Genomic DNA, 23521 nt, shown 5'->3' with positions numbered 1-23521 from the left:
TTGTCCTGTAAAAACTCACATATAAGCACAAGATCTCAGTTGTGTCATTTTCAACAACCTACAATCAGAAAATAGAGATGAGGACGTTCCCACCGCCAGATGGCTTGGGAACTTGAGTGAATGTGGACTCTGGTCACAGATCGATGTTCTAGGGTGGCCTCTATCACTTCAAACAGATACTTTTACTTTAGGCAAGTTTATGTCGTTTAATAAACTTCTGCTCTGGGTCAGGCACCGCTGTTTCATTTGCTTCTGTTGCTGTAGAGGTTAAGTATGGAGATGACCAATACTATAGCTTCATTCTGAGCATCAGTGTGGCCCGTATTTGTGAGATTCTTAGAACAATATCTGGAACAGAATAAGCTTTCTATTGGGAGAACTGGACACTCACTATTCTTCGGAGACTTGAGAATCTGCAAACTCAAATGGCTAGGTCGGGGGTAGCAGTGAGTCAATAATAAATTAGAGCCGGAAACGGTGTATTTCTATAGTAGTAGCATCACCTGTATCGGTATTACGTAGATATCTCAATGTCTCATTGCTATTTTCTGACTAAGAAACAGGTTTGAGAAGGTAACTGGCCAATATTGGAAGTTGAGCCAGGCACAGTTTATGGTACAAGAGTCATGTGAATCTTACATCAATAAAGGAAGGCTTCTGCACTAACCTTCTCACACTCCTGGGAGCTTATAAAAGGAGTGGGCACTGAGGAGGAAGAGGCGAGGACCCTACCACTCTTCCAGCTCAGGATCACACCTGGCTTGGTGGCCTTTCCCCCAACTGCCCATGACTGGCTGAAAAATCTGCACCTACACTGCCAGGGACCCAGCGGCTTGAGGCCCGCACGACATCTCCCGGCCTTCTGGCGAGTTCATTCACGCTGCGGGAACAACACTGAATCAGAGATCAAGGCCTGACAGGGGACAGGGCGCCAGGCGCGCTCAGGGAGATAAGACCTGAGACCCACCCGCCGGCGGGACCGCCCCGGTTCCCGGAGGAGGCGTGGCTTAGCACGCCGCCATCTTGGCGGCCTCTCTAGGCGCTGTGTTTACCACTCTATGGTCCCGCGCTCCCGCCCCGCCCCTCCCCAGTCATTGTCTGGTGGAGCAGCCGCGGCCGCAGCGCCTTCTCTTTATAAGCCGCAGTGCCCGGATGTGAATGGATTACAATGTATCTTTCAGGGAAACCTATTATTATCAATGTGACTCCTCGGGGGAGTCAATGATGGTGTTGAGGAGGATGATGATGATGATGAGACGCCTCTAAACTTGGAACAAGTTTAGGACTTTCAAAGAGAAGAAAAAAAATACAGCCAACAAGACTGGAGAATAATTATAACTATCCTGTGTTGATTTTTTATAAACAATAAGAAAAAGTTGTCGGATTTTTTTTAATGATTAATTTTTTGGGGGAGGGAATTTTGTTACAGTTTTAAGATGGAAAATGCAAAAACCAGAGCCAGGTGAATAGTCTTGTAATCTGTGACTAACCCTGGAACAGGACTGACTACTACTTAAAATACTGTTTTGGGGGATACACATGTGAGATACTAAGTACTTGCAGAAGATTTTTGTCTCTCTTTTTAAAGTCTCTTTCCTTGGAATATTGTGAGCATATTTGTGGCCATTGAAGGTAACGTTATAATTTGCTGTCAGAGTAAACTGTTTGTAATTGAACTGCATTTTTAGAATGTTGATCCCAATGTTTTATTCAAACAAAAGGAACAACCTATTAAATAATTGCCAATGGGAAAACGTGTGTGCATGCATTTCGGTACGTACTCGCACATCTAGTAATAGCAGGGTTGGGCAAATGTTTTCTTTAACATTAAAGTAGTGAATGTTGCATATATTGGGTAAAGCACGCATGCTATTACGAGAAAATAATTTTGAAGCTTAATTTTTGTCCTAAAAGACGATGTGAAAAAAGTGTGTTTTAAGAGTATGTAGGGCCTGCAGTGGTAAATGGTGAGTTGAAAACTTGAAGTAGTGCCGAGCGCGGACTTGGAGTGCTTAGTAACTCGTGTAAAAACAAAACCATATTATTCATTCCCTAAGATTACCTTTTTTTTTTTCTTAAAACCAAAAAACAAAGTTTCCTGCTATACGATTCTGTGAGTTAAAAGGGCGAAAGGAAGAAAGTCTGTGATTCAGGTTTCGGCCCCAACGCAAAGTCCCCAAACAAAAATATCTCCCTAGCAAAAACGTGGACGGGTTTCTGTATGGAAAAGAAAAATATTGTTCGTCTTGGCAAAGTCTTTATGCATCACGTGTATTTGCAGCAAAGCAAAACTTGCTTTGCAGTGTGTGTGTGTGTGTGTGTGTGTGTGTGTGTGAGAGAGAGAGAGAGAGAGAGAGAGAGAGAGAGAGAGAGAGAGAGAGAGAGAGAGAGAGAGAGAGAGACACTGAGAGACAGAGACACACAGAGACACAGAGAGAGAAGTGAGAGGGGATGTAAACTCAAATGAATTTCAAAGTGCCTCCGATGGACGAACCCCGCAAACCCTGAACTGTTCAGGCTTCAGAATGTAACTGGCGATCTGAGGGGAAAATGAGGTGCTGGGTGATTTTTCCTTGGTGGGTTTTTCTTTTCCTCGAGACCGGTTGGTGTTGGGCTTTTTTTCCTGGGGTGGGGGTGTTTCCCGGCAGCCCGGCCCGGAGCGCCGCGTCTCCCCGCCGGAGCCCCCCCACCCATTTCTTTGCTGAACTTGCAATTCCGTGCGCCTCGCCGTGTTCCCCCTCCCCCCCCTTCCCTCGTCCCCTCCCCTCCCGGGAGAAGAGAGTTGGTGTTAAGAGTCAGGGATCTTGGCTGTGTGTCTGCGGATCGGCGGCGGCGGCGGGGAAGCCGGAGCGGGCGCGGGCGCCGGCGGTTGGAGGAGGTGGTGGTGGCGGAGGCAGGGGGATAGACATGACCGCCGCCTGGGCGCCGGCGCTGCACCGGGAGCCCCTCGTCGCGCGCGGGCGGTAGGTAGCGGCTCGGCAGGGCCGGCTGGGCGGATGCGCGGCGGGGCCGGGCCGGGCCGGGCTGGGCGGCCGCGCTAGGGCTCGGGGCCCCAGAGTCCCTGCCGTCCCCGCCGGGGTTCGGGAGCTCGAGAGCGGCGGCGTCCCCTCCCCCGGCCTCCGCCCCCTCCGGGCCCGGCGGGCTCCCGGGCACAGCGCACTTTGCCAATGGGCCTGACTTCAATTTATTTTTTTCAACCCTTTCTTTCACAAATTAGGGGTGCGGGACAATTGGAGGACCCTGAGCCTACTGGGCTCCCCCCTCCCCAGCAACCCCACCCCCTGTGGACCGGTTTGCACTCCAGAGACGCTGGTCTTTAATTTCTTTAGAGCTACTTTGCAGGGCAGGGGGGACTGCTGTGAGTGTGTGCAAGTGTGTGCGCGTGAGTGTGTGCGTGTGAGGGGGTGGGGTGGAGGGTGGGGGGAAAGTTGAGACCGGTTCGTGCAGTAGTTTCTCTTTTCTCTGTGATCCATTCATTTCTCCCTCTACCTCCTGTTGCATAAATTGATGCGCTGACGAGCGGCTACCCCCCTTCTTTCCTGGATTTGGTTTTATAGTGGATGTTACTAGTTTGATCGTCTCTTTGGAAATACAATACAATATCGCTTTTTTTTTTTTTGCTATTGCTGCCTATTCCATTAAAAAAGAAATCAAAACAAAACCCAACAACAACTCTCCCATTCCTTCCTCCTTTTCTACCTTAATCCCATCCGCTCCTATATCCCCCAAACCCTCCAACCCCCCCAGTCTCCAAAAATCCGATTGTGTTTTCTCCAAGGATTGGGACTGGATTTTCTGATTGCGGTTATTTCCATGTTTCTAGGTTTGTGTGATTTTGCTAAAATGCATCACCAACAGCGAATGGCTGCCTTAGGGACGGACAAAGAGCTGAGTGATTTACTGGATTTCAGTGCGGTAAGAAAGAACGGTGGAAACTAACAACAGCTGTGAAAAAACAAAACAAAACAAAAACCCTCCCCCAACACTTTAGATAGGAACCCATAGTAATGTGAAAAACTAGGATAATTTTTAATTGGCTGAATCCTTGGAAAATGTGAGGGACCTTTTGATAAGTTTTTTTTTGTTGTTGTTCTTTTTTTTTTTTTTTTTGGTTTGTTTTTGTTTTTTAACTAATTTTGGGTTGTGGAAGACTGGAGACTTTTTTTTTTTTAATAGTCTAATGACTTGTCTTGATTTCTTTACCTACCAATTTCTCCGAAAAGTGGGCTTTACTCCAGCAGGAAGCAGTTTCAGATGCCCCTTGAAACTGTCAAGTCCACAGAAAACTTGTCCACATCTGAACAGAGTAGCTGCTAACTTGTGTACTACTCCACATCCTATTTACTTATTTATTTACTTTGGAAATGGAAACAAAGACATAGGAGAGCCGGTTGCTGTAAAGTTGAGGTTGATGGTGCTGTGGGCCCTCCTGCCTTCCTCCTGGTTGTCTCTTTTGGGATACTGGAAACTCCTATGCATAAATTGAGCATACATTCTTTTTAGAGTGTCTTGGACTATTTTAGTCAATTACCATCTTGAAATCAGCACAAGGAGGAACTTCCACACTTGTGGAGTTTTCCTGCTGTACTCCCGAGGTCTCTCTTCATCCCCTCTGCTTCCCAGGAGTCCCACACGTGCCAGGGCATGGGCTCAGTGTTGGTGCCAGATGAGTTTGGTATAAGATGCATTTGTAAAGGAAAAGCAAAAAAAATCCACAGGACACACAAATAAAATCCAAACCACTTTCTAAGTGGGGGCTCTCTCAGGCTGCCCCTGCCGCCCCTGCCGCCACCGCTGCTGCTGCCGCCACTGCTGCTGCTGCTGCTGCTGCTGCTGCTGCTGCTGTTGCTGCCGCTGCTGCTCCCCTTGTAGACCCTGTGGAGAAATGGCTCTCGGAAGTTTTGGCAGGAAGCAGAGCCCGTAGGCAGCTTTGCAGCCCCCTTTCTGCTTGCTGCACTTTCTCCATTCGCTCTTTTGCTTTTTGCAGGCTCTGACTCAGGGAAGGTGTGCAAAATGCACTAGATGAAGAAGAGCGGGGAAACCAATTAGGGCTGAAATAAATGCTGGAGAGAGAGGGAGTGAAAGAGAGCGAGAGGGAGAGAGAGAGAGAGAGAGAGAGAGAGAGAGAGAGAGAGAGAGAGAGAGAGAGAGAGAGAGAGAGAGAGACTGACTGACTTGCCTACATTGCTCTCATGTTTGACCTGAAGTGAGAATCTATCGCAGGTGGCATTTTTATTTTTGTTTTCATTTGGGCTCAGGTATGGCAGACAAGTCCAGTAAAGGATGGAGATGGACATTGCTACATTTATGCCCAAGGTTTTCAGTATAAAATAAACAACTTTCTCTTCTTTGTCAAACTAGTGTTTTCTATAAAGGCTGCTGTCCCCCAGTGTATATCTTGATAGTGCTGTGGGGACTGTGTTCAGAATATAGTAGGACTGTCTAGCAATCTAAGTCACCCGAGGAAGAGAAAGACAGAACAGGGTAATGGAGGGGGGAGGGGAGTGGGGTGAGGTGTTGGATGGCGATACGTTTTTTACTAAGGAAAGCCTTAGCATTAACCCCAAGTTTATTTATCAAGAATGTGAGAGATCTTTGATGAACTCTTAAAGCCACAAATGTCTTCTTTTCATCTGTGCCATCTCTTTGTTTCCTTTAGATGTTCTCGCCTCCTGTAAGCAGTGGGAAAAATGGACCAACTTCTTTGGCGAGTGGACATTTTACTGGCTCAAGTATGTGAATTCTTTTTTGGTGTGAAGTTCAATGTTCTTACTTGTTTGTTTACTCTTTGTGTATTTTTGGCTCTGTTGAAGTGTTCTGAAAGAAGTCATTGAGTTTTAGCCTATGATGCTGTGGTTGTCTCATCCATCAGAAGCAGACTTACACAAAATGTTGCCTTTTGCAATTAAAGTGTGACCTATTTCTAAATCAAGAAAACCATGTCAGAATTCTATCATTTAATTTAAAAGTGATTTGAAAAAATATGGTTGTAGCTGAACATGTGGACATAAGAATGATGTTAATATGAAGACAAATCAATGTTCCCTATTTTAAAATAGAAGGGAAAAAAATCTAACTTTCTTAGTAGGGGAAACAATACCAGTTATTAGGATCTGTGTACAATGAACTGTTTTAAGGAAAGCGGCACTTAGTTTTTTTTTTTTTTTTTTTTTTTTCAGATAAGTCTGTAAATAGCCTCTTGGTAGCCTCAGAGGCTAAGTAGGAATTCATTTATCTTTAAACTATCTTGTGGGTGCCTGAGTTGTCTGTTTTCCCTCCCTTATCATTGACTTATGCAGTGAATTTAATGTTGCTGATTTGAAGAGACTTAGTGTTTTATACATGAGACTTCTTTGGGCGATGCTTCTACAGAAAGGCAGCGGTATTCACAAAGGAATCTGTGTGCACAGTGATTATCTGTCATCTGAGGAGGAGTTTTTAGTATAGGGCTCTTAGAGTGTCTCTTATTAAAAGTGGGACCTGAAAATGTGATATTTCTGTAAGATGTGTTTGGTTTTTGTGGCCAACCAGTTTTAAATAAGGAGTCAATACATTGTTGCCTGCTGTCCTTCAGGTTCAGGGTTTAAATCCATTGATGGCTGTTAAGCAGCTGCAGGGTTTTAGAGTTCTGGCCATGGTACATAATGGTCCATAAGGTAGCTCTGCTCTTAAGTCAGGCTGGTAAATGTTGACATCTTATAGCAGTGAGATGCCAGTGTGTTTGTCTGTTGGCTATGGATATAATTTCTATATTTTTTCATCTAGTGCACTAACAAGCAAAGGAATCTGTTTACTTATATGACTTGTGTTATTTGTGTATTTTTATAAAATTTATGTCTTTTAAAACTTGCTGGTTTCCAAGTAAGTTACTTTTACTGGCTTCCATAAGTTTAGGAGATTTTTTTTTTCTCTTTAACATGATTTACAAAATATATGATGACTCCTATAGTTTTCCCTTAGCAGTTTTAGGGTGTTCTTTGATTAAAAAAAATACTAATGACAATACATTTACTTTACTATTTGAGTCCTGTTACTGGTTCCATTTTTTTTTTTTAATTTTGGTATTAGTGTTACATCTTACAAACATCTACATATTATTCTTTATATAGTTTTCAAGACAGAAAATCTTAATATGAATGCTTGAAGTCATGATGAAGACAAATGTGTCCTGTAGTCAAGCTAGTGCTTCCTGTAGATGCCATCAAAATGCCAACTTTATGTCTGGCAGTAATTTCCTTCATGTTTTACTTAAGAGATGTGTGTATAGCTGAAATCTGGCTGAAGGAGATATCAGGAAGGCCCAGAAAGCCACGACTTTCAAAGTTAGTGTAAAATACCATTTGCACTGTTGTAAAGGTAGACACATTTGGAATAACTTAATGTATGACTTTAGCTGTGCTTTAATTTATTAAGATGAATTAGAAGTATGAAATATGTTAAATTTAAAAGACAGTTGTTCTATTCAGCACATGTTCAGTTAAAGTCCTTGTTGAAATGTGGAAGTGTTTGTAGACAGTATAGGATGGATACGTTGGATATGTATTGACTTACTTGGTAAGTAATCATATATCAAAACTCACAGGTGTTCAGACAATGATGTGTGTGTGTGTGTGTTGTGCTTGTGTGTGTATGTGTGTTATGTTTATGTTTCTACAGTCCCAGAAAGACACTTCATCCCTGCTGAACTGTTAGGCTATTTCTAATGAATATGCAGTGATTATCTTCAGGGTGTTGAACTTTAAAGCTACCTGGCACCAGTGGTGTGGTTTTCAGGACCAGATGTTTACCCTGTAAGGGTAGAAGGTGTAGCGCTCTTTTTATCCTGCTTGCCTGATTGGAAATGCTGAGCATTCGTATTCTGCAGGAGGAGGGGGCCTGGAATACAGGGGCTGCACAATGTTGGTTTCCCCATCTGCTGTGGCACAGCAGAACAAAGCTTATACTTCTATAAAATAAGAGACACATCTCTTCTCAAGCATAACCTAAACAAAAATTATGCAAACTGCTCTTTGCCCTTTAACTGGAAGCATGAATTAGAAAACTTTGGGTAGAGGAATTATTTTCTAAAGTTACTTCAAGTTTATATTCATTTTCCTGAGTGGAGTCAGGTATGACTTTAAAACTTGGATTCAGGAAAAAGAGACGCAGACTTTGAGTAAATGGTTCCAATTTGAAAAATCAGTGCTGTTTTTTTTGTCCCCCCCAAAGTGAGGTCTGCTCATATTTCTTACTGCAAATTCCCAATAGCTGTTGATTCCATTAATACGTGATATTCAGTGTGAGAATGAAAAGAGTGTGGCTGGATTCTCTTTAATCTTTCCTTCCACAAACATGGCTTTTCCTACCACCTTAAGAAATGGTAAGGCTGCTGGGGTGAGTGGAATGTAACCTGAGCTCCAGCCTGACAGTCCCAGGGAGCATTTTTCACATGAAAGGCTTTTGTCAACCCAGGGAAGGACCAGCAGTTTTTGTTTGATGTTTGCAGGTGTTCGGCAGAGTGCAGTAAAACTGTTCAGCCAGGATGGACCTGAGCTACCATGACCTTAACTGGTGGCTCTGGCATTGTTTTTTAAGGAATGGCTCAAACCTATATGGTACTGTATACAGAGCTATCTGATATCTGTTATATCACTGATCTTAAAATGAACTAAAAGCACTCACATGCTTGCATGCTTGGAAAATTATTCTCCTTTAAAAAAAAAAAGTCTGAGTCACCAAAAGAAAGCATCTGTGTGCTCCGATGAGCAGAGGCTTGATTTCCTGACATAACAAATGTGTAGTTTATTTGATTATGTTTGAGGTTTTCGGGAACAAAAGATAAACATACTAGAGTTTGGCATCATTAAAAAAAAATCATTTTAAAACTTACCTAAAGTGAATACTAAATATCTTGTTAGGTCAGCTCTGTTGGCATCTGTTAGCACATGTGAACAGCCGGTCGGTGAAGGGTCCTGCGTCTTTCCCCTTTGGCTTGAAAGTGGAGGGGTCTTTTCCCTGTACTTGTTTAGTTCTTAGGTCGTCCGCACTTGGTAAAGACGGCCAAATACACCAGTGTTAAAGCAATGAAGAGTAAAGTCAAAGTATATCACACCTGCCTCCTGAACCAGTTTTGGGAAGGGGGAAACAGTTTTTTGTTTTCACACGAGTTAGCTTCCATGATGCTCCCATGACATTGAAATGATATGTCCATTGAGTCAAATCATTGATTGGGGGAAAAAAAATCAACCTTAGTGGGCACTTTTGTATGATAGAGGAAAAAAAAAAAATTAAGTGACTCACATTCTGTGTTCGTGTCTACCTGTGTCAGTGTGAGTTCTTCTGGTGGTGTGGGAAGGACATTGGTTTTTCCTGAAGGTCTTGTGGAGGAGATGCTCCCCGATTTTTTTCCTTCCCTCCATCCCTCCCTCCCTCCCTCCCTCCCTCCCTCCTTCCTTCCTCTGTGTGTGTGTGTGTGTGTGTGTGTGTGTGTGTGTGTGTGTGTGTGTGTGTTCTACACATTCCAGTCTGGTACAGTCGATGGTGACTGTAAAAGTTTTCGTGCTGACAGCTGTTTAATCGAAAAGTCCAGTAGCATCAGGCATGTTATAGTAGACTCCCAGTATTTTGGGGCCGGATCCTGAGAAACACAAGACCTGGGGCCTCCAATACATAGCTGAGAAACTCCGGAGCCCAAGTGAGGAACTTCTGTCCTTTCTTAGTATTGAAAAGCGGCATTGATTTGATGTCTGTGGTCCAGCAGACCCTTTGTTGGAAATAATGTAGGCCCACCACTGTTTTTCTGTCCTCTGTCAGCCATAATGGGGTTTAAGTCTTGGTGTGTTGTGTGCCCTGGAAGTGCTGTCATATTCACGTGCCATCTGACCACTTTGCTTTAGCTTATTGGTGTTCTCTCTTGCCTAGTGTCCCTGTGCTCTCTTTGGAGTACTGGGCAGACTGCACGTGAGCTGGAGGCGGTGTGTGGCTTCTTGTGACAGGTGCTATGCTCTGTGCTATGTACTTAGTTTAGCTTTAGTCCTCTTAAGAACTCAGGTCAATGCAAGCATTACCATGCCCAATTCATTAGATGAGGAAACTGAGGCACAGTGGTGTTAAGCCATGTGTTCCCAAGGCAAGCAATAAGGAAATTACATTTCAATTCAGCCCTGCCTAGACCCAAATCTTTCTCGACGTTCACACACATACATATACACATTCACATAGGCACACATACAAGCCCACAGAAAGGCATCAAGAACCAGACATCTCATATTTTTCAAGATTACGTAGCTATGAAATACAATATTGAGTCCTGGCATGAAATACTATTTATGATCTTTAGAGTAGAAAGCATTAAAAAAAAAAAGTATTTAAGATAATGTTACAAACCATACCCACTGCCTTTCTTGCCTCTGCATTCAGATTAAGTTGCCCTTTTGAATTATGATGGATTTCAATGTGAGTTAATGTATCGTTCTCTCATTATCACATTACTTTTGCAGAGAAAATATAGTAGATATTTTAGAAGTTGTGCTTTTTTCTTTTTTTAAAATGGGGAAATGATTGTGCAGCTATGTGGGTCCCAGTGAAAATATTTTTCAATTATTTTTGTGTAAATAATCAGATCTGAAATTGCAGTAACCCAGTGTGACCTATTAATATCTGAGCAAATAAGGCCCTCATATTTAAATATAAAAAAAGCATGCAGTTCATTGTTAGGCCTGTGAAATCAAACTCAAACTCTATAATCCTAAATTCAGTCTGCGTCCCTAAAATAAACAGTTTCAAAGTTTTGAGATGTCTATTGCCAGGCGTGTACTCAAAGTGCTAGTTTTTTAAATTCAGAAGGGAGAATGGGTACTCTATTTGACACTGACTTAAGTAAATAAAATGCATTAAACAAGCATGGAGATCCAAGAACTATTGAGTCTGAAATGCTTAGCATTTTTGACAGCATCAGCAAATTATCCTTCCCTACTATTGTAATGAGGAAATCACTTAAATAACAGATGAACAGCAAAGTCACATAAACATATATAAGAGAACTATGTAATGAAAGTTTATGCCGTTAATTGCGCAAATCCGTCTTAAATGGTTAGAATCATGGAGTAGTAAAGATTGTCACATAAACAGTTTTGTTTTGAGCTTAAAATTATTCCTTTTCGCTTTCATCTGCTATGATAAACAAAGTAATTCTGTACGCCATGTAGATGAAACATTTACTTCTCATGGTAAGCTCTGTTGGATAGTGGGGAGTTTTGCACCCTTGTTCAGGGTGTGCAGTTGAGTCCTGGTGGCCTCAGGCCGGGGATCACTAAGGTTGACTGTTAGAATGCTCTTAAGATCTGTTCCCATAGTCCAAGATAACAGATCTCAAGTTGCCTCACAAGGAACATGGTGTGTTTTGAAATGTTCTTCAGTTTACAAGTCTTGAACCAAAATGTTCTTGGCCAAGCCTTTAGAATCTATATGTGTGCTGTCTAGATCAGATTCTTAGAGAAATATGGCATTAAAATGAGGGCCAGGTAGGAGAAGACAAATCCTCCCTTGCTTAGTTTTATATTTTATGAGCTATTTTTTTATGACCAGGTGTTTTTCCAAGTTAATTAGATCCAGCTATGTATTAGAGAAGAGAAAGTATATTATGGGCTTTTTTGAAAGGTTATTTTTGTTACATGTTTCTTAACTATACTGTTTAGAAATTTAAAAATTGACCACCAAATTTCAACGCTTACCCGGGAGTTATCCTCTTCCTGTTGTGTGACCCAGTTAGTCTCAGTGTAAGCTAGATGTTCAGGTGATGCTTTTTGTCATAACTGTCCTTATGCTTAGGATAGACATCAGGTGAATGACACCTTAGTCTTTCAGGAAGATGTGCTAATATAAGCCAGGTACATAAGTGTACAAATGCATTCCTTTACACTAGACCCCCAGAAATGGCAAAACTACTGATGAGGTTGTTGTATTTGTTTTCATTTCAGAAACAAATAAAGGCCCACTTAATCAGCATATCAAATAGCCAGGTGTGTTTAAAATCAGTTCCTGTGGATGAATTTTAAGCCTGTTAGAAAGTATTTTCTTTAAAGGTGCAGCCACCCTATTGTTCAGATGGCTGCTTTTGTACTTTTGTGTGACAATTAACATGTAATGAATGACTTTCTAGACTGCCATTGGTAGTAATTACTATATGTAGTTTATTAGCTGCAGTCCATTGTTGGATGTGCCTGTATTGATTTGTTTTGCAAACAACCCTTCACACGTGTGGCAGTATTTGTACATGACTTGTAAAGAACCTGTTTCATTTGCTGATGTTGATGTTGTGTCTGGAAACTTCGGCTTACATGTTCTTACATGGTAGGATGCCCTTTGATCAGTCTTCCTCGGCAAATTGTAAAAGGCAACCGGTTTTTACTCCAAGAGTCTTACATTCTGACTCTTAGGGAACCCTAAAGAAAAATCACACCCTATCTTTTTCCCAACTAGATAAGTTATGGAAACTTGGACTTGTATGAGTATTTAGAAATGCTCTATTTTATGATAAAGTATTAAGATTTTGGAAGAGGGTTAAATATCTCTTCCCAAATCATACATTAGGATATGGGTAACACAGGGCATAAGGACACATGTCCCGCCCTCTAGTCCCAGTGGCTGTGCTGTTATTAATTAGGGTTTGGTCTTTTCAGTTGTTATCAACTATATATTTGCAACGGGAAAAACATATAATCTACCATTTCTGAAAAAAATAATAAAACTGAGATGGTGGTAGATGTACATTATAATCGGGCTCTCTTGTCATCGCAAGGTCTAATTTGGCTGAGGCAGTTGACGAATAACTGTTAAAATGCATTGTGTTATTAAAAATAACATAGTAAGACCCATGATTAAATATCAGGGCTGTAATTTAATCTTGGGGGTTCTGGTGCTGTTCATAAACCATTTGGCTTTTTTCTGTAACAGATGACGTCAGAGTACAGCTTGATTGAATTATGACCCTGGTGGCAGGGCACCTGCCTGTGCTTACTTCATGGCATGTCAGCGTTTCCATTACGACCTTTTTTTCCCTGACATTTTTTACTTTGAATAGTTAAACTAGTCTGATGGTTGGCATATAAACTTTCAGCCCCTTGGGAACAGACTATTTTCTCAATAAAATAGAGAAGGTGGTGACAGAGCTCCATTATGGAATACCTTCTAGAATGTTCTTCCTTGCTTTAATCTTCCATTAATTTAAACATTCCCTTTTGAGGGACTTAGCTTGAATTGCAAGCCCTCCAAATGGAAGGTTTTTAATCTCAAATTTCCCAAATCAGGGCTTAACTACAAAGTCTTTAAAGGACTTTTAAATTAGGAAAGGATGGAGTATCTATGGAGAATGTTGAAATGATAGCCGTGGACAATCTAGTTTTCATATTCTGTGAAAGGCTGAGGAGCAAGACATGAAAAACATGCAAATTGGTGTACTTTGTAATTGTTTCTGTAGTCACTTACATTGAGTAAAATGTGATAACGAGTGGGTAGAAAGGTGTGTTTATTTTTGTCCCATCTAGAGCTTGTAGCATAGCATCTCCAGCTCTCTTCCTTGGGTCTTGATATGTTGGCGAGGGAGATAAGATGGTGTTTCTGTTTACCTGGCTGGCTATTGAGCCACCTATTTGAGTACTGACAGATGGCTTATCTGATAGCTTTTTAAGTGCACATTAAATTCACAACCCTCCTTGGCAGTTGTAAGGACATGAAAGACTTTGTGGGAGAAAGATGTGTCCCAACAAATCACGTAGCCCAACAAGAAAACATACAAAGCACATATAAAATCAACATGCGTCTTTTGGAAGATATAGTCATATATAAGTTAAAACATTTGTTTTTTGTTGCTGTTTTGTTTTAAATCACTAATATCTTGCTGTGTAACCCAGCCTGGCCTTGAACTCATGATCTTCTTGCCTCTGTTTCCTTAGTGCTGAGGTTAGAGTCTAGTACCTCTATACCTTGCAGCATTTTTTTTTAATTTTAGTTTTTGAAAGCTTATTTCTTACCAGAGGGTACTGATAAAGGTTTTATTTAAGGATTTTGGTTCTTAAAGAGGAACAGCATTTAACATGTGTATTTAGGGGTGAAATCTGTATCAAGGTGACTGTGAACCAGGAACAAAGAAAAGAACAGAGAAAACCAAATATAGATAGGGTTCATGGGGCCCATTCCAAGAGACAGCCCTGTCCTTGCTCCGCAGTAGGAGTCCAGTGTCATCCAGGCACACAAGGCATGGGATGGTCTTCAAGACAACTTTCTTGCCTTAAATGCTATTTTGTGTGTGTGTGTGTGTGTGTGTGTGTGTGCTCGCATGTGTGTATGTGCATGTGTGTGTGTGTTTTCTTTTTCTTAACATGTTAGAGCTTTAAAGCCCATCTCTTAAGTTACAAAAGTAACACGAGCTCTACCAACAGAATTCAGGAGGAGTTACACCTGCTCAGAAAGAAAAAAAAACTTGCAAATTTAAAACATTTTAAGATTGCAAAAGTTCATAGTCTTTTTTTTTTTTCATTGCTCCCCTCATCACAAGGGTCAGTGCTAGTAGGAAAATGTAACAGTTATAGTTGACATGTACTAAGTCATGAGCACATTTCAAATGCTGACTCAGCGACAGCCCAAACTGACATGGTGTTGGTGGAAAAGCAGGGCTGCGGGGCATTCTTTGAGCAGAGCGTATTACAACTGTATCACAAGCATAGGCAATATGTAGAGATGTGTGTGTACACCAACCCTCTCCCCAAGTGTCAGAGATAAAAGTGCCCCTTTGTGACTGCGCTCAGTGCAGGAGGTGCTTCCAGTTAGAGAAGGCTGCAGATCCAAATGCTGGATGAGACCAGTAAAGGGGGAACTTGTTGATGGACAAGTGGGTATGCTACAGAGTAAAATAAATAAAAATAAAAAATAAAAAATTCAAAGACTATCTAGGTACACTAAAAAAATTCTCTTGAGATCTTACATATTCTCCTGATTTTTTCTTCTCTTTGTTTTTGTTTTGTTTTGTTTTCATTTTTGTTTTTGAGTGTGTGTGTGTGTGTGTGTGTGTGTGTGTGTGTGTGTGTGTGTGTGTGTGTTTAATACTAAGGAGTTTATACTGGAAAAACCTTGTACCCAATACTGTTACTTTCATAGTAAAAAGATTTGCTTTTACATTTTCTTTATTTATTTTGGGGGTACTTAGGATATATTTGTGGGTGTGGGGGTAGACATCAGAGGACAACTTTGGAGAGTTGGTTCTCTCTAGTTGTCTGAGGACTCTGTGGCTCAAGTTCAGGCCATTCATGTTAGGATGTGAGACCCTTTACTTAACTGTGCTGACTAGTTTTTGGTCCATTTCAAACAAGTTAAGGTCTTCAACAAAGAGAGAACTTCAATTGAGAAAAATGTCTCCATAGGATTGGCCTGTAGTCAAGCCTGTGGACCATTCTCTTGAGTAAATGATGGGTGTGGGAGGGCCCAGCCTACTTGAGTGGTGCCCTGCTTGGGCCTGTTTGGGCCTATGGTCCTGAGTTGTATAAAAAAAGCTAGTTGAAAACTGGGTATGATGACACAATGCGTTTAATACCAGCATTTGGGGCAAAGGCATAGGGATCTCTAAGTTCAATGTCAACCTGGTCTACAGAGCGAGTTGCAGGACAGCCAGGGCTACTCAGAGGAACCCTCTTGCCACAATCCCCCTAAACAGAAGCCAAATTGAGCAAGCCGTTAAGCATCATTCATCCATGGCCGTTGCTTCAGTTGCTGCCTTGGGTTCCTACTTTGAGTTCCTGCCCTGACTTTCCTTCATGGTAACTGTAAGCTATAAGACAAAATCAACCCCTTCCTCCCCACATTGCTTTTAGTTATGGTGTGCATCGTAGCAATAGACAGCAAACAAAGACACCTGCAAAATTTGCCATCAGGTACTAATAATATTTAAAATCAAATTTACATTCTCATACATGCTCTCATCTTATAATTTTGAAAAGAGCAAACATCATTGTCTCGTGTGTGTGTGTGTGTGTGTGTGTGTGTGTGTGTGTGTGTGTGTATTGTATGTGTATGTGCATGTACGTTCACCAAGCATGTGTATGAGTGGTCCATGAAGGAGAGAGTAAGGAACTACTCTCTCTCTTTTTTTCTTGAGTTAGTGTCTGTACTTTACTTGGAGATAGGCTGGTGGCCAGCTGGCCCCAGAGACAATAGTGCCTCCACTCCCCAGAATACTGAGAGTAGCCATGTGGATGCTGGGGATTTGAACTCAGGTCCTTGTGCATGCTCACTGAACCTCACCAGCCCAAACACTATTGGTTTTGTGTTCTAGTTCTTATTTAAATAACCTCCCTCTGGAGGTTCTTCATCCGCTAAGGGATGCTACAAACAACTGAATGCTTTTCTGGTCTCTGATCTGTAATTCTTCTTGTACTTTAAATTATTAATTAATTAACTTATGTACTGTATATGTGTGGTTGTACAAGTACATGTGTGGAGGCCAGGAGACAACTTGAGCAACACAGTTCTCTTTTTAAATAATGTGTGTCCCAAGAGTCGAACTTGGGTCCTCAGGTTTGGCTGCAAGTGCCTTTACCCATGAGTCACCTCACCAGCTATCTTCTAGATACTTTAACTATCAGGTTAATTTCCTTCTGACATAATTTCCCCTTGACATTTTAAAATTAACTTTTATTATTATTTTTTTTATCTTTTTTGCCTATGTAGAACTATTTTTCTTTTATGTAATATATACTCTTATGGCATTAAGAAAATTCTGGTCTTTAACTCTTAAAATTCTGGTAGAATTGGGTCATGTCTTGGTTGCTGAAAGAATATTGAAAAGTTTGTGGTAGCACAAGGGCATATTTTTTTTTTAATTTGGGCATGTGAATATATTAATAGAACTATTAAGATTGGTAAACTTCCACTGGGCGTGGTTGCTCACGCCTTTAATCCAAGTACCCAGGAGGCAGAAGCAGGCAGATCTCTGAGTTTGAGGCCGGCCTGGTCTACAAAGTGAGTCCAGGACAGCTAGGACTACAAGAGAAGCTCTGTCTCTTGAAAAACCCAAGGGGGGGGGGAGAGAAGAATGAATGATACACTTCCATGTGCTCATTTACTTTGTGACTCATTCCTTCATTTTGTAAAAGTTGTTTCTGAGAGTCCGGCTATAACTTGCCATGTTACTATGAGGGTTCTCTGGTGCTGTAAGGAGTGGAAAGTGTCAGCTTTTGCGTTTAAGTGGAGTGTGCTGCTGTTGGTGTTACAAGTTCTGCCACGAATCATCAGAAAAGGGCTTTTAAATGACATGGGGGGCACTTCCGCAAAAAAAAAAAAATGGATTTCAAATATAGTTCTGTGCACATTTCCAATTGAAATCACAATTTTAGAGTGTGCATGAGCATGCTCGTGTGTGTGTGTGTGTGTGTGTGTGTGTGTGTGTGTGTGTGTGTGTGTAACTGTAAAGGAAGGAAAGGAAGCTTTAGAATGAATGTGGAAGTTGGACCTTCAGGTGGGTTGCTATGAATGTGCTCTCAAATTTGCCACCAAAGTCTCTATGGGAAGGAATTATAATTATCTCCTATTTGTCATTTTTCAGCAAAAATTTAAAAATTGCAAGTGTGAGATTGATTTACTTCAAAGACACTAAAGATATCTTTTTATCTTCACATTTGAATTTCTGTAAGATTTATTTTATAATTTATATGCAGTAACATAGTTTTAGTTTAAAAAATTTTATTTACTCTGTGAGCATATGAGACACACACACACAAAGACAGAGACAGAGATAGAGAGACACACACAGAGAGTCAGACACACACGCGTGCGTGCACACACACACACACACACACACACACACACACACAGAGAGAGAGAGAGAGAGAGAGAGAGAGAGAGAGAGAGAGAGAGAGAGAGAAGGCATAAGTGTCACTTTGTAGTCCAGGCTGACTTAGAATTCATAACCCTTCTGTCCTAGCCTCCTGAATGCTAGGATTTAAAATAGTTCCTTAGGTTTCAAATTTGATTACTCGCTAAGTGTCCACCACGTGCTGGGTCATATGCTGGGCTCTGGGAGAGAATCAATGAGAAGACAGGTTGCCCGAAACTGACGGCAGGCAGACAGTAAGGGAACAAAGGGCCTACAAGATAGCAGTTTCTACTTGGGAGAGGTGAGTCAAGAGACGTGCTTGCAGTCAGGTTAGCTGACTCAGATGAGCAGATGGGAAAGGTTACTTGGAAGTGAACACGGGTAGGCTGAGGTCTGATGGATGAAGTGGGCTGTGCTGTGTGCTTCCATAGAGTGCGGTGTGGTGAGGGCAGGTGTGATTGGAGCAGATGCCAGAGGTGGGTGGGGCCAGATCCCGCAGGGCTGAGCACCCGGAGCCTTGTTGCTGATCAGATTTGTACCTGGGAGCCCTCTGCTGCAGCCTGGAACTTGAACCCATGAGTTACTCAGAGCAGCTGGTCCAAGCCAGTTGTGAGGCTCCTGAGGATGGATGTTTAGGTTAGAGCTAGATTGCTAAGTTCAGACTGTCCTTGGCCAATACCACTCAAGAATTGACTGGAGTCCTTATTTGCAATCTGTGCCTTCAGCTGATAGGAGAACATTCCTAGTGAGTATGTGATTGTGTGTGTGTGTGTGTGTGTGTGTGTGTGTGTGTGTGTGTGTGTGAACTTCCTCTAACATTTTACTTATTTGATGATGTACAAGCCAGCTAGCTCTCTGGTGTCATTCCGTCTCCACCCTTATGGCCGCTAAGCACTGCAGACGTGCATATATCGTCGGGATTGATTTTGCAATTCTGTTTTCCTAGGGCACAGAGCTAAGGGTCTTCTTTAATGGTCTTTGGTAATTATGGACCATTTAGGCTTGTTATCGCTAATGGTACAACTGTTGCATTGATTCCCTTCTTCCCATGGCCTGGTGTCAGAGAGCATAGCCGCAAAGATGTTAGCGAATGTGTTTGTTGCTGAACTTGAGGATGGCATGATTTATATGGTGTTCTCCCTGGGACTGTAGCATTGTTACTTGATTGCAATTATTTCTTGAGGTAGGCCAAGGTGTGTGTGTGTGTCGGGGGCGGGGGGGGGGGGGGGGGGATGAGCTCTTGATTAGAAAGGAACCGAAGCTTCTCCACTTTTCCACTACCCCACCCTCATGTCCCACCTTGCTCTTTTCTAACCACCACCAGCTTCATTGGCCCTAATGCTCTCTAGGCCTGGTCCCTCTCTGTTCTCTTCCCGCATCTTAGTTTGGTATTCAGTGTAGTCGCTCAGTCTAGCCTGCTGCTGTGTCGCTTTCCTGAGGCAGGATCTCACAGCTCTCTCAGTGTGTTTATTTTACTGTGCAAGTTAGAGAAAAGACAGCTAGGGTCCTCTTTCCTGTCGCTGCTTGGGCCAGCTAGTTAGCACTGGAGTGCTGTTGTGGGAGCAGGCTAGCCTCAGAACTATGCCAGTTGGTGATATTTGGCTCCCGGTCTCTAGAGATCTTTGGATTCTTCATCACGTGGGTTCAGAAAGGAGGGATGGGTAGAAACCATCAACTCCAAGAGCAAAATTCCTTAAAGCACGTGGCCACTGCTGGTGAGCCAAGGGTGCTGTGTCTACATTCTATGGAGTTCTATCAGCCTCTGGGTATGCCTTGTTAAGTCTTAGATAAAAGCAAAATAAAATGTGCTGGCCTTTCTTTAGGGGACACACACAGAGCTTCTACAGAGGTATGGCACTTTTAAAACATTATCCTTTTCTTTCTTTTTTTTCTTTTTCTTTTTTTCTTTTCTTTTTTTTTGTTTTTTTTTTTGGGTTTTTTTTTTTGTTTTTTTTTGAGACAGGGTTTCTCTGTGTAGCCTTGGCTATGCTGGAAATTGCTTTGTAAACTGGCCTCAAGGCTGGCCTCGAACTCACTGAAATCCTCCTGTCTCTGACTCCCTGAGTGCTAGGATTACAGGCATGCACCACCATGCCTGGCTTAAACATTATTCCTTATTGTTTTATGTGTTAGGTATTTTGTCTGCATGTATGTCTACACACCGTGTGTGTGTATCTGGAACCTAGTGATCATGGATGCCAGAGAGAATGTCCGATTTCCTAGGACTGCCGTTATGCAGCTCTGTGAGCTGCCATGTGGTGCTGGGAACCGAACCTGGGTCCTTGGGAAGAACAGTCAGTGCTCTTAGCTCCTGAGCCACCTCTCTAGTCTCCTGCCTCGCTCCCGTCCCTTTTCCCTACAAGGGGCATCACTATGTAGCTCAGGCTGGTGGTGGCTGCAAATTTGTGATCGCTCTAGCCTACTAAGTGCTGGGATTCCAGATACCATGCCTGGCTGTGTGTTTTTGTTTGTTTGTTTGTTTTCGTTTTTGAGACAGAGTTTCGCTGTGTAGCCCTGGCTAGCCTGGAACTTACTATATGACCAGGTTACCTTTGACCACACAGAAATTTACTTACCTCTGCAACCCAGGTTTTCTGCGTTAAAATATTGCAACATTCAAAACAATATGAAATTCAAGCCACATCTGGTCTCAAGTGTTTCTGAAGACAAGGGACACTCAACCTGTATTATAGGACATATTTTTATCATGTAATGTTTGACAGCTTCAGATGAATTTATGTATCATGTTCTAAGTCATGAAGGAGTGCTTTCGAACCCACCCACCCACCTGTCCTACCAGCAAGAGCAGTTTCTGGACAAGCTGCTGCCTCTCTTTCTATACTTTCCTTCTCTCTTGACCTTCCCTTTTGTTTGTTTTATCTGCCACAGTAATCATAACATTATGATGTGGAGGCTGTTTTGGCTTGCTTGTGATGATTGTAGATAAGGAATCATATTGTCTTCTGTCACTTGCTTTCCCCACTTTGTGTGTTTCAAAGACTGGTCCATGTTGATGCTAGTGGTATCCAGTCACTTCCTGATACTGGTGAATATACCCTAGCTTGTTTCCTTGGGTATCCTGTTTTGTGAAAGCCGTGCTTGGTATGGTTTCTCAGCTGGTGATGCATCTGCAGACTCTCTCAGTAAGGTAGATACTTTAAGTAGAAGTGGTAGGCTGTAAAGTTTTGGGAAAACTCCACAGGACAAAATCTTTTTTCTCAAGAGTTTTTTTGTTTTGTTTTGTTTTGTTTTGTTTTTGTAATCTACAGTCTCACCTGCAGCATAAAAGATTATTATGGGTGCATGTCTTCGCCTACTTTACGTGTTAATCAAGCTTCTTAATTTGTATCTTCCTAGTAGGGATAAAACAAAATGTATCTCATTGTGGTTTCAATTAGCGGTTTTCTTGATGAAGAGGCTTTGCATATATTTATTATCACCCATGTGGTTCCCCCCCCCCCCATTGGTCCTTGGGATCCCCCAATTGCCTGTTTTCTACTATTCCCCCTTCCTGTGTATTGACTTGTAGGTGTTCTTAGAGTTTTGAATATTTTTTTCCTTGTCATCTATTGCAAACACTTTTATGGCTCATCCCTTTCTCCACCTTTGTGGTACGTTTTGATAAGCAGGACCTTATAAAAATATTTATTTCTTATTTACTTAAATGGTGTGTGCCCCGTGTGTACATGGGAGTGCAGGTGCCCAGGTAGGCCAGAAGAGGGTGTCCGGTTCTCTGGAACTGGAATTAGAGGCAGTTGTGAGCCACCTGTCTTGGGTGCTGGGAATCAAACTTGGGTCTTCTGGAAGAGCAACAAGTGTTCCTAACTGCTCAGCCATCTCTCCAGCCCTAGCAAAGGCTTTAATGTTGTCGTGTAAATGGCTTTTTCTTTAGGATGTTCTATCTTCAGTCTTGGGTGGAAAGCCCTCGTCTGCACCACGATTTTGCCTTTCACAACTAGGCTTTCCAAATTCCTTTTTATGTGGACTGGGAAGCAGGGCTAGATATCCCAGGGACCTGTTCACGCACCAGTGATTTGTTGAGAAGTCCGTTCTCTCCCCAGGCATCCTCAGTGGTCCTTCTGCAATAGCTCGCGTGTGGGATGCATTTCTTTCATCCTGGGTTCTTTAATCTGTGGCGCAGTTTCTCTGTATTATGTCCACATTTTAAGTTTGATGCTACATTTTCATACCTGGTGGGCAGGGTCCTTCTTGTGTCTCCTGTCTCATTTGTATGTGCTAGACTTGGGGTTAGTTTTTGTTTTTTGTTTTTTTTTTTTTTGGCTTGTGCTCTTCACTATTATTTGTAAAATTGTCAGGGTGAGGTCTTTGATAAGTCTGCGAGATATTTTTAATGAGAATGCAGACAAACTTGAGATGATTGTGTTAAAATTTGTCTTTTTAATAGTCATTACCTTTCCTCATGTATCGTCTCATTTTTTTCTTTTGATATGAAGATTTTTAAAATTATACTTTCAGAATGATAGTTTTTTAAAAGTCATTTTATGAGGTTGAATATTTCTCTTGGTAATTAGCATTTTTATTTTGGTTTCTGTTATAAACAGTATTTTCTTTTATATGAAATTTTCTTTTATATGTGGCCAACATATAGATTTTGGTTAATTTTTGTATATTGAGTTTTAAGTTCATTCATGCTGCTAAATTCTCTTATTAGAAATGATGTGTGTGCTTTCTTAGAGGCTTCCCTATAAACTTCGATAATGTGTTGGTAAAGACAGTTGCCGTATTTCTCCTTCTAAATCCCTACACGTGACCTTTCCCCCCCTATCTAACTGCACTGCTTAGGAGCACAAGCCAAGTGGGAATGGCAGGGGTGGGCACTGTTATCTTAGTCTTGATTTTTGCTGTTGGTAGATGGTTGGCAAATGAAGTCTTTTCAACATATGTTTTACTGAATTTTTATAGTAACTTCTATTGTAATCTTATTGCTGTTGGAGAACTCTGCTGTGTTTTTGTTGTTGTTGTTTCTTGACTTCTTTTGCTGTCAGTTCTGTTAATCTCCATAGTATTTTATCACGTGCTTGGGAAGAATGTGCATTCTCTGGCTATCGGGTTGCCGCATCTATGTGTCCAGAAATTCTAGCTTACTTGTTTTTGTTTCAATCATCTATACCTTTGTGAACTTGTAAAACTGTGCCTGACTCATATGTCATTGAGAAACTTGGGTTGAGATACCTGATAATGGTGAATTTATAGGTTTTTTCCCCCCTCTCTCCAGTTTTTTGTTTTGACTTTACACATGTTGAAATTACATTACTATATACGTTAATGCTTAGAATTACTTTATCTTTATTTTCCATCAGGTCTATTCACTTTATTTGTGCTCTCTGTTCTTTGGCCTTAACATCTATGTTGTCTTGTGTTGGTAGAGTTATCCCATTTTTCTTTCTTGCTCATGTTTGTCTGTTGTTTTAAACTGTTTTATTTTATACTTTATATGAATCACATACCATAAAATTTTAATTTTGGTTGTAACAGATAATGTCAAGTGACCTACATCTTTTCTTTTTACGTGTCAGCTTGGTGCACTTAGACTACAGTGCAGGGGTGTGTTAGTCTGGCTCTGGTCACGGCTGCCTATATTCCAGCTGTACATATGAGCTATATCTTTGCTGTTTTTCATTCTCTTATCTTCAAATACATTTGCTAGCCTTTGTTGCT

General features: G+C 41.7%; 1 protein-coding gene and 1 long non-coding RNA gene across 15 annotated transcripts in view; one reads left to right on the top strand and one right to left on the bottom strand.

Annotated features, from left to right (window-relative positions):
- The window catches only part of LOC311596757, a 32807-nt gene that overhangs the window by 3521 nt on the left and 5765 nt on the right, over positions 1-23521 (bottom strand). Inside the window, exons 2-4 of one of the 2 annotated variants that reach the window (XR_014778965.1) lie at positions 20419-20524; positions 8870-9025; positions 3935-4875 (exon numbers count right to left, since the gene is read on the bottom strand). This is a non-coding gene — a long non-coding RNA (uncharacterized lncRNA). Of the gene's footprint in view, positions 1-3934; positions 4876-8869; positions 9026-20418; positions 20525-23521 lie in introns of those variants that run through there. The other variant, XR_014778964.1, reaches the window with a different exon arrangement.
- TCF4 (transcription factor 4) overlaps positions 1136-23521 on the top strand; it is a 341209-nt gene continuing 318823 nt past the window's right edge. For 6 of the 13 annotated variants that reach the window (XM_084780539.1, XM_084780536.1, XM_084780537.1 and 3 more), the window contains exons 1-3: positions 2822-2963; positions 3824-3915; positions 5660-5732. In XM_084780539.1, coding sequence (XP_084636665.1) covers positions 3844-3915; positions 5660-5732 — 145 coding nt within the window. In that variant the 5' untranslated portion in view covers positions 2822-2963; positions 3824-3843. Of the gene's footprint in view, positions 1633-2376; positions 2577-2820; positions 2964-3823; positions 3916-5659; positions 5733-23521 lie in introns of those variants that run through there. The other 7 variants (XM_084780533.1, XM_084780534.1, XM_084780527.1 and 4 more) reach the window with 7 other exon arrangements.

The sequence above is a fragment of the Acomys minous genome, assembly GCF_964271855.1.
Source record: "Acomys minous genome assembly, chromosome: 4".
NCBI lineage: Eukaryota > Metazoa > Chordata > Mammalia > Rodentia > Muridae > Acomys > Acomys minous.
Note: the sequence above shows the minus strand (reverse complement) of the source record. Positions and strands in the feature narration are given on the sequence as shown.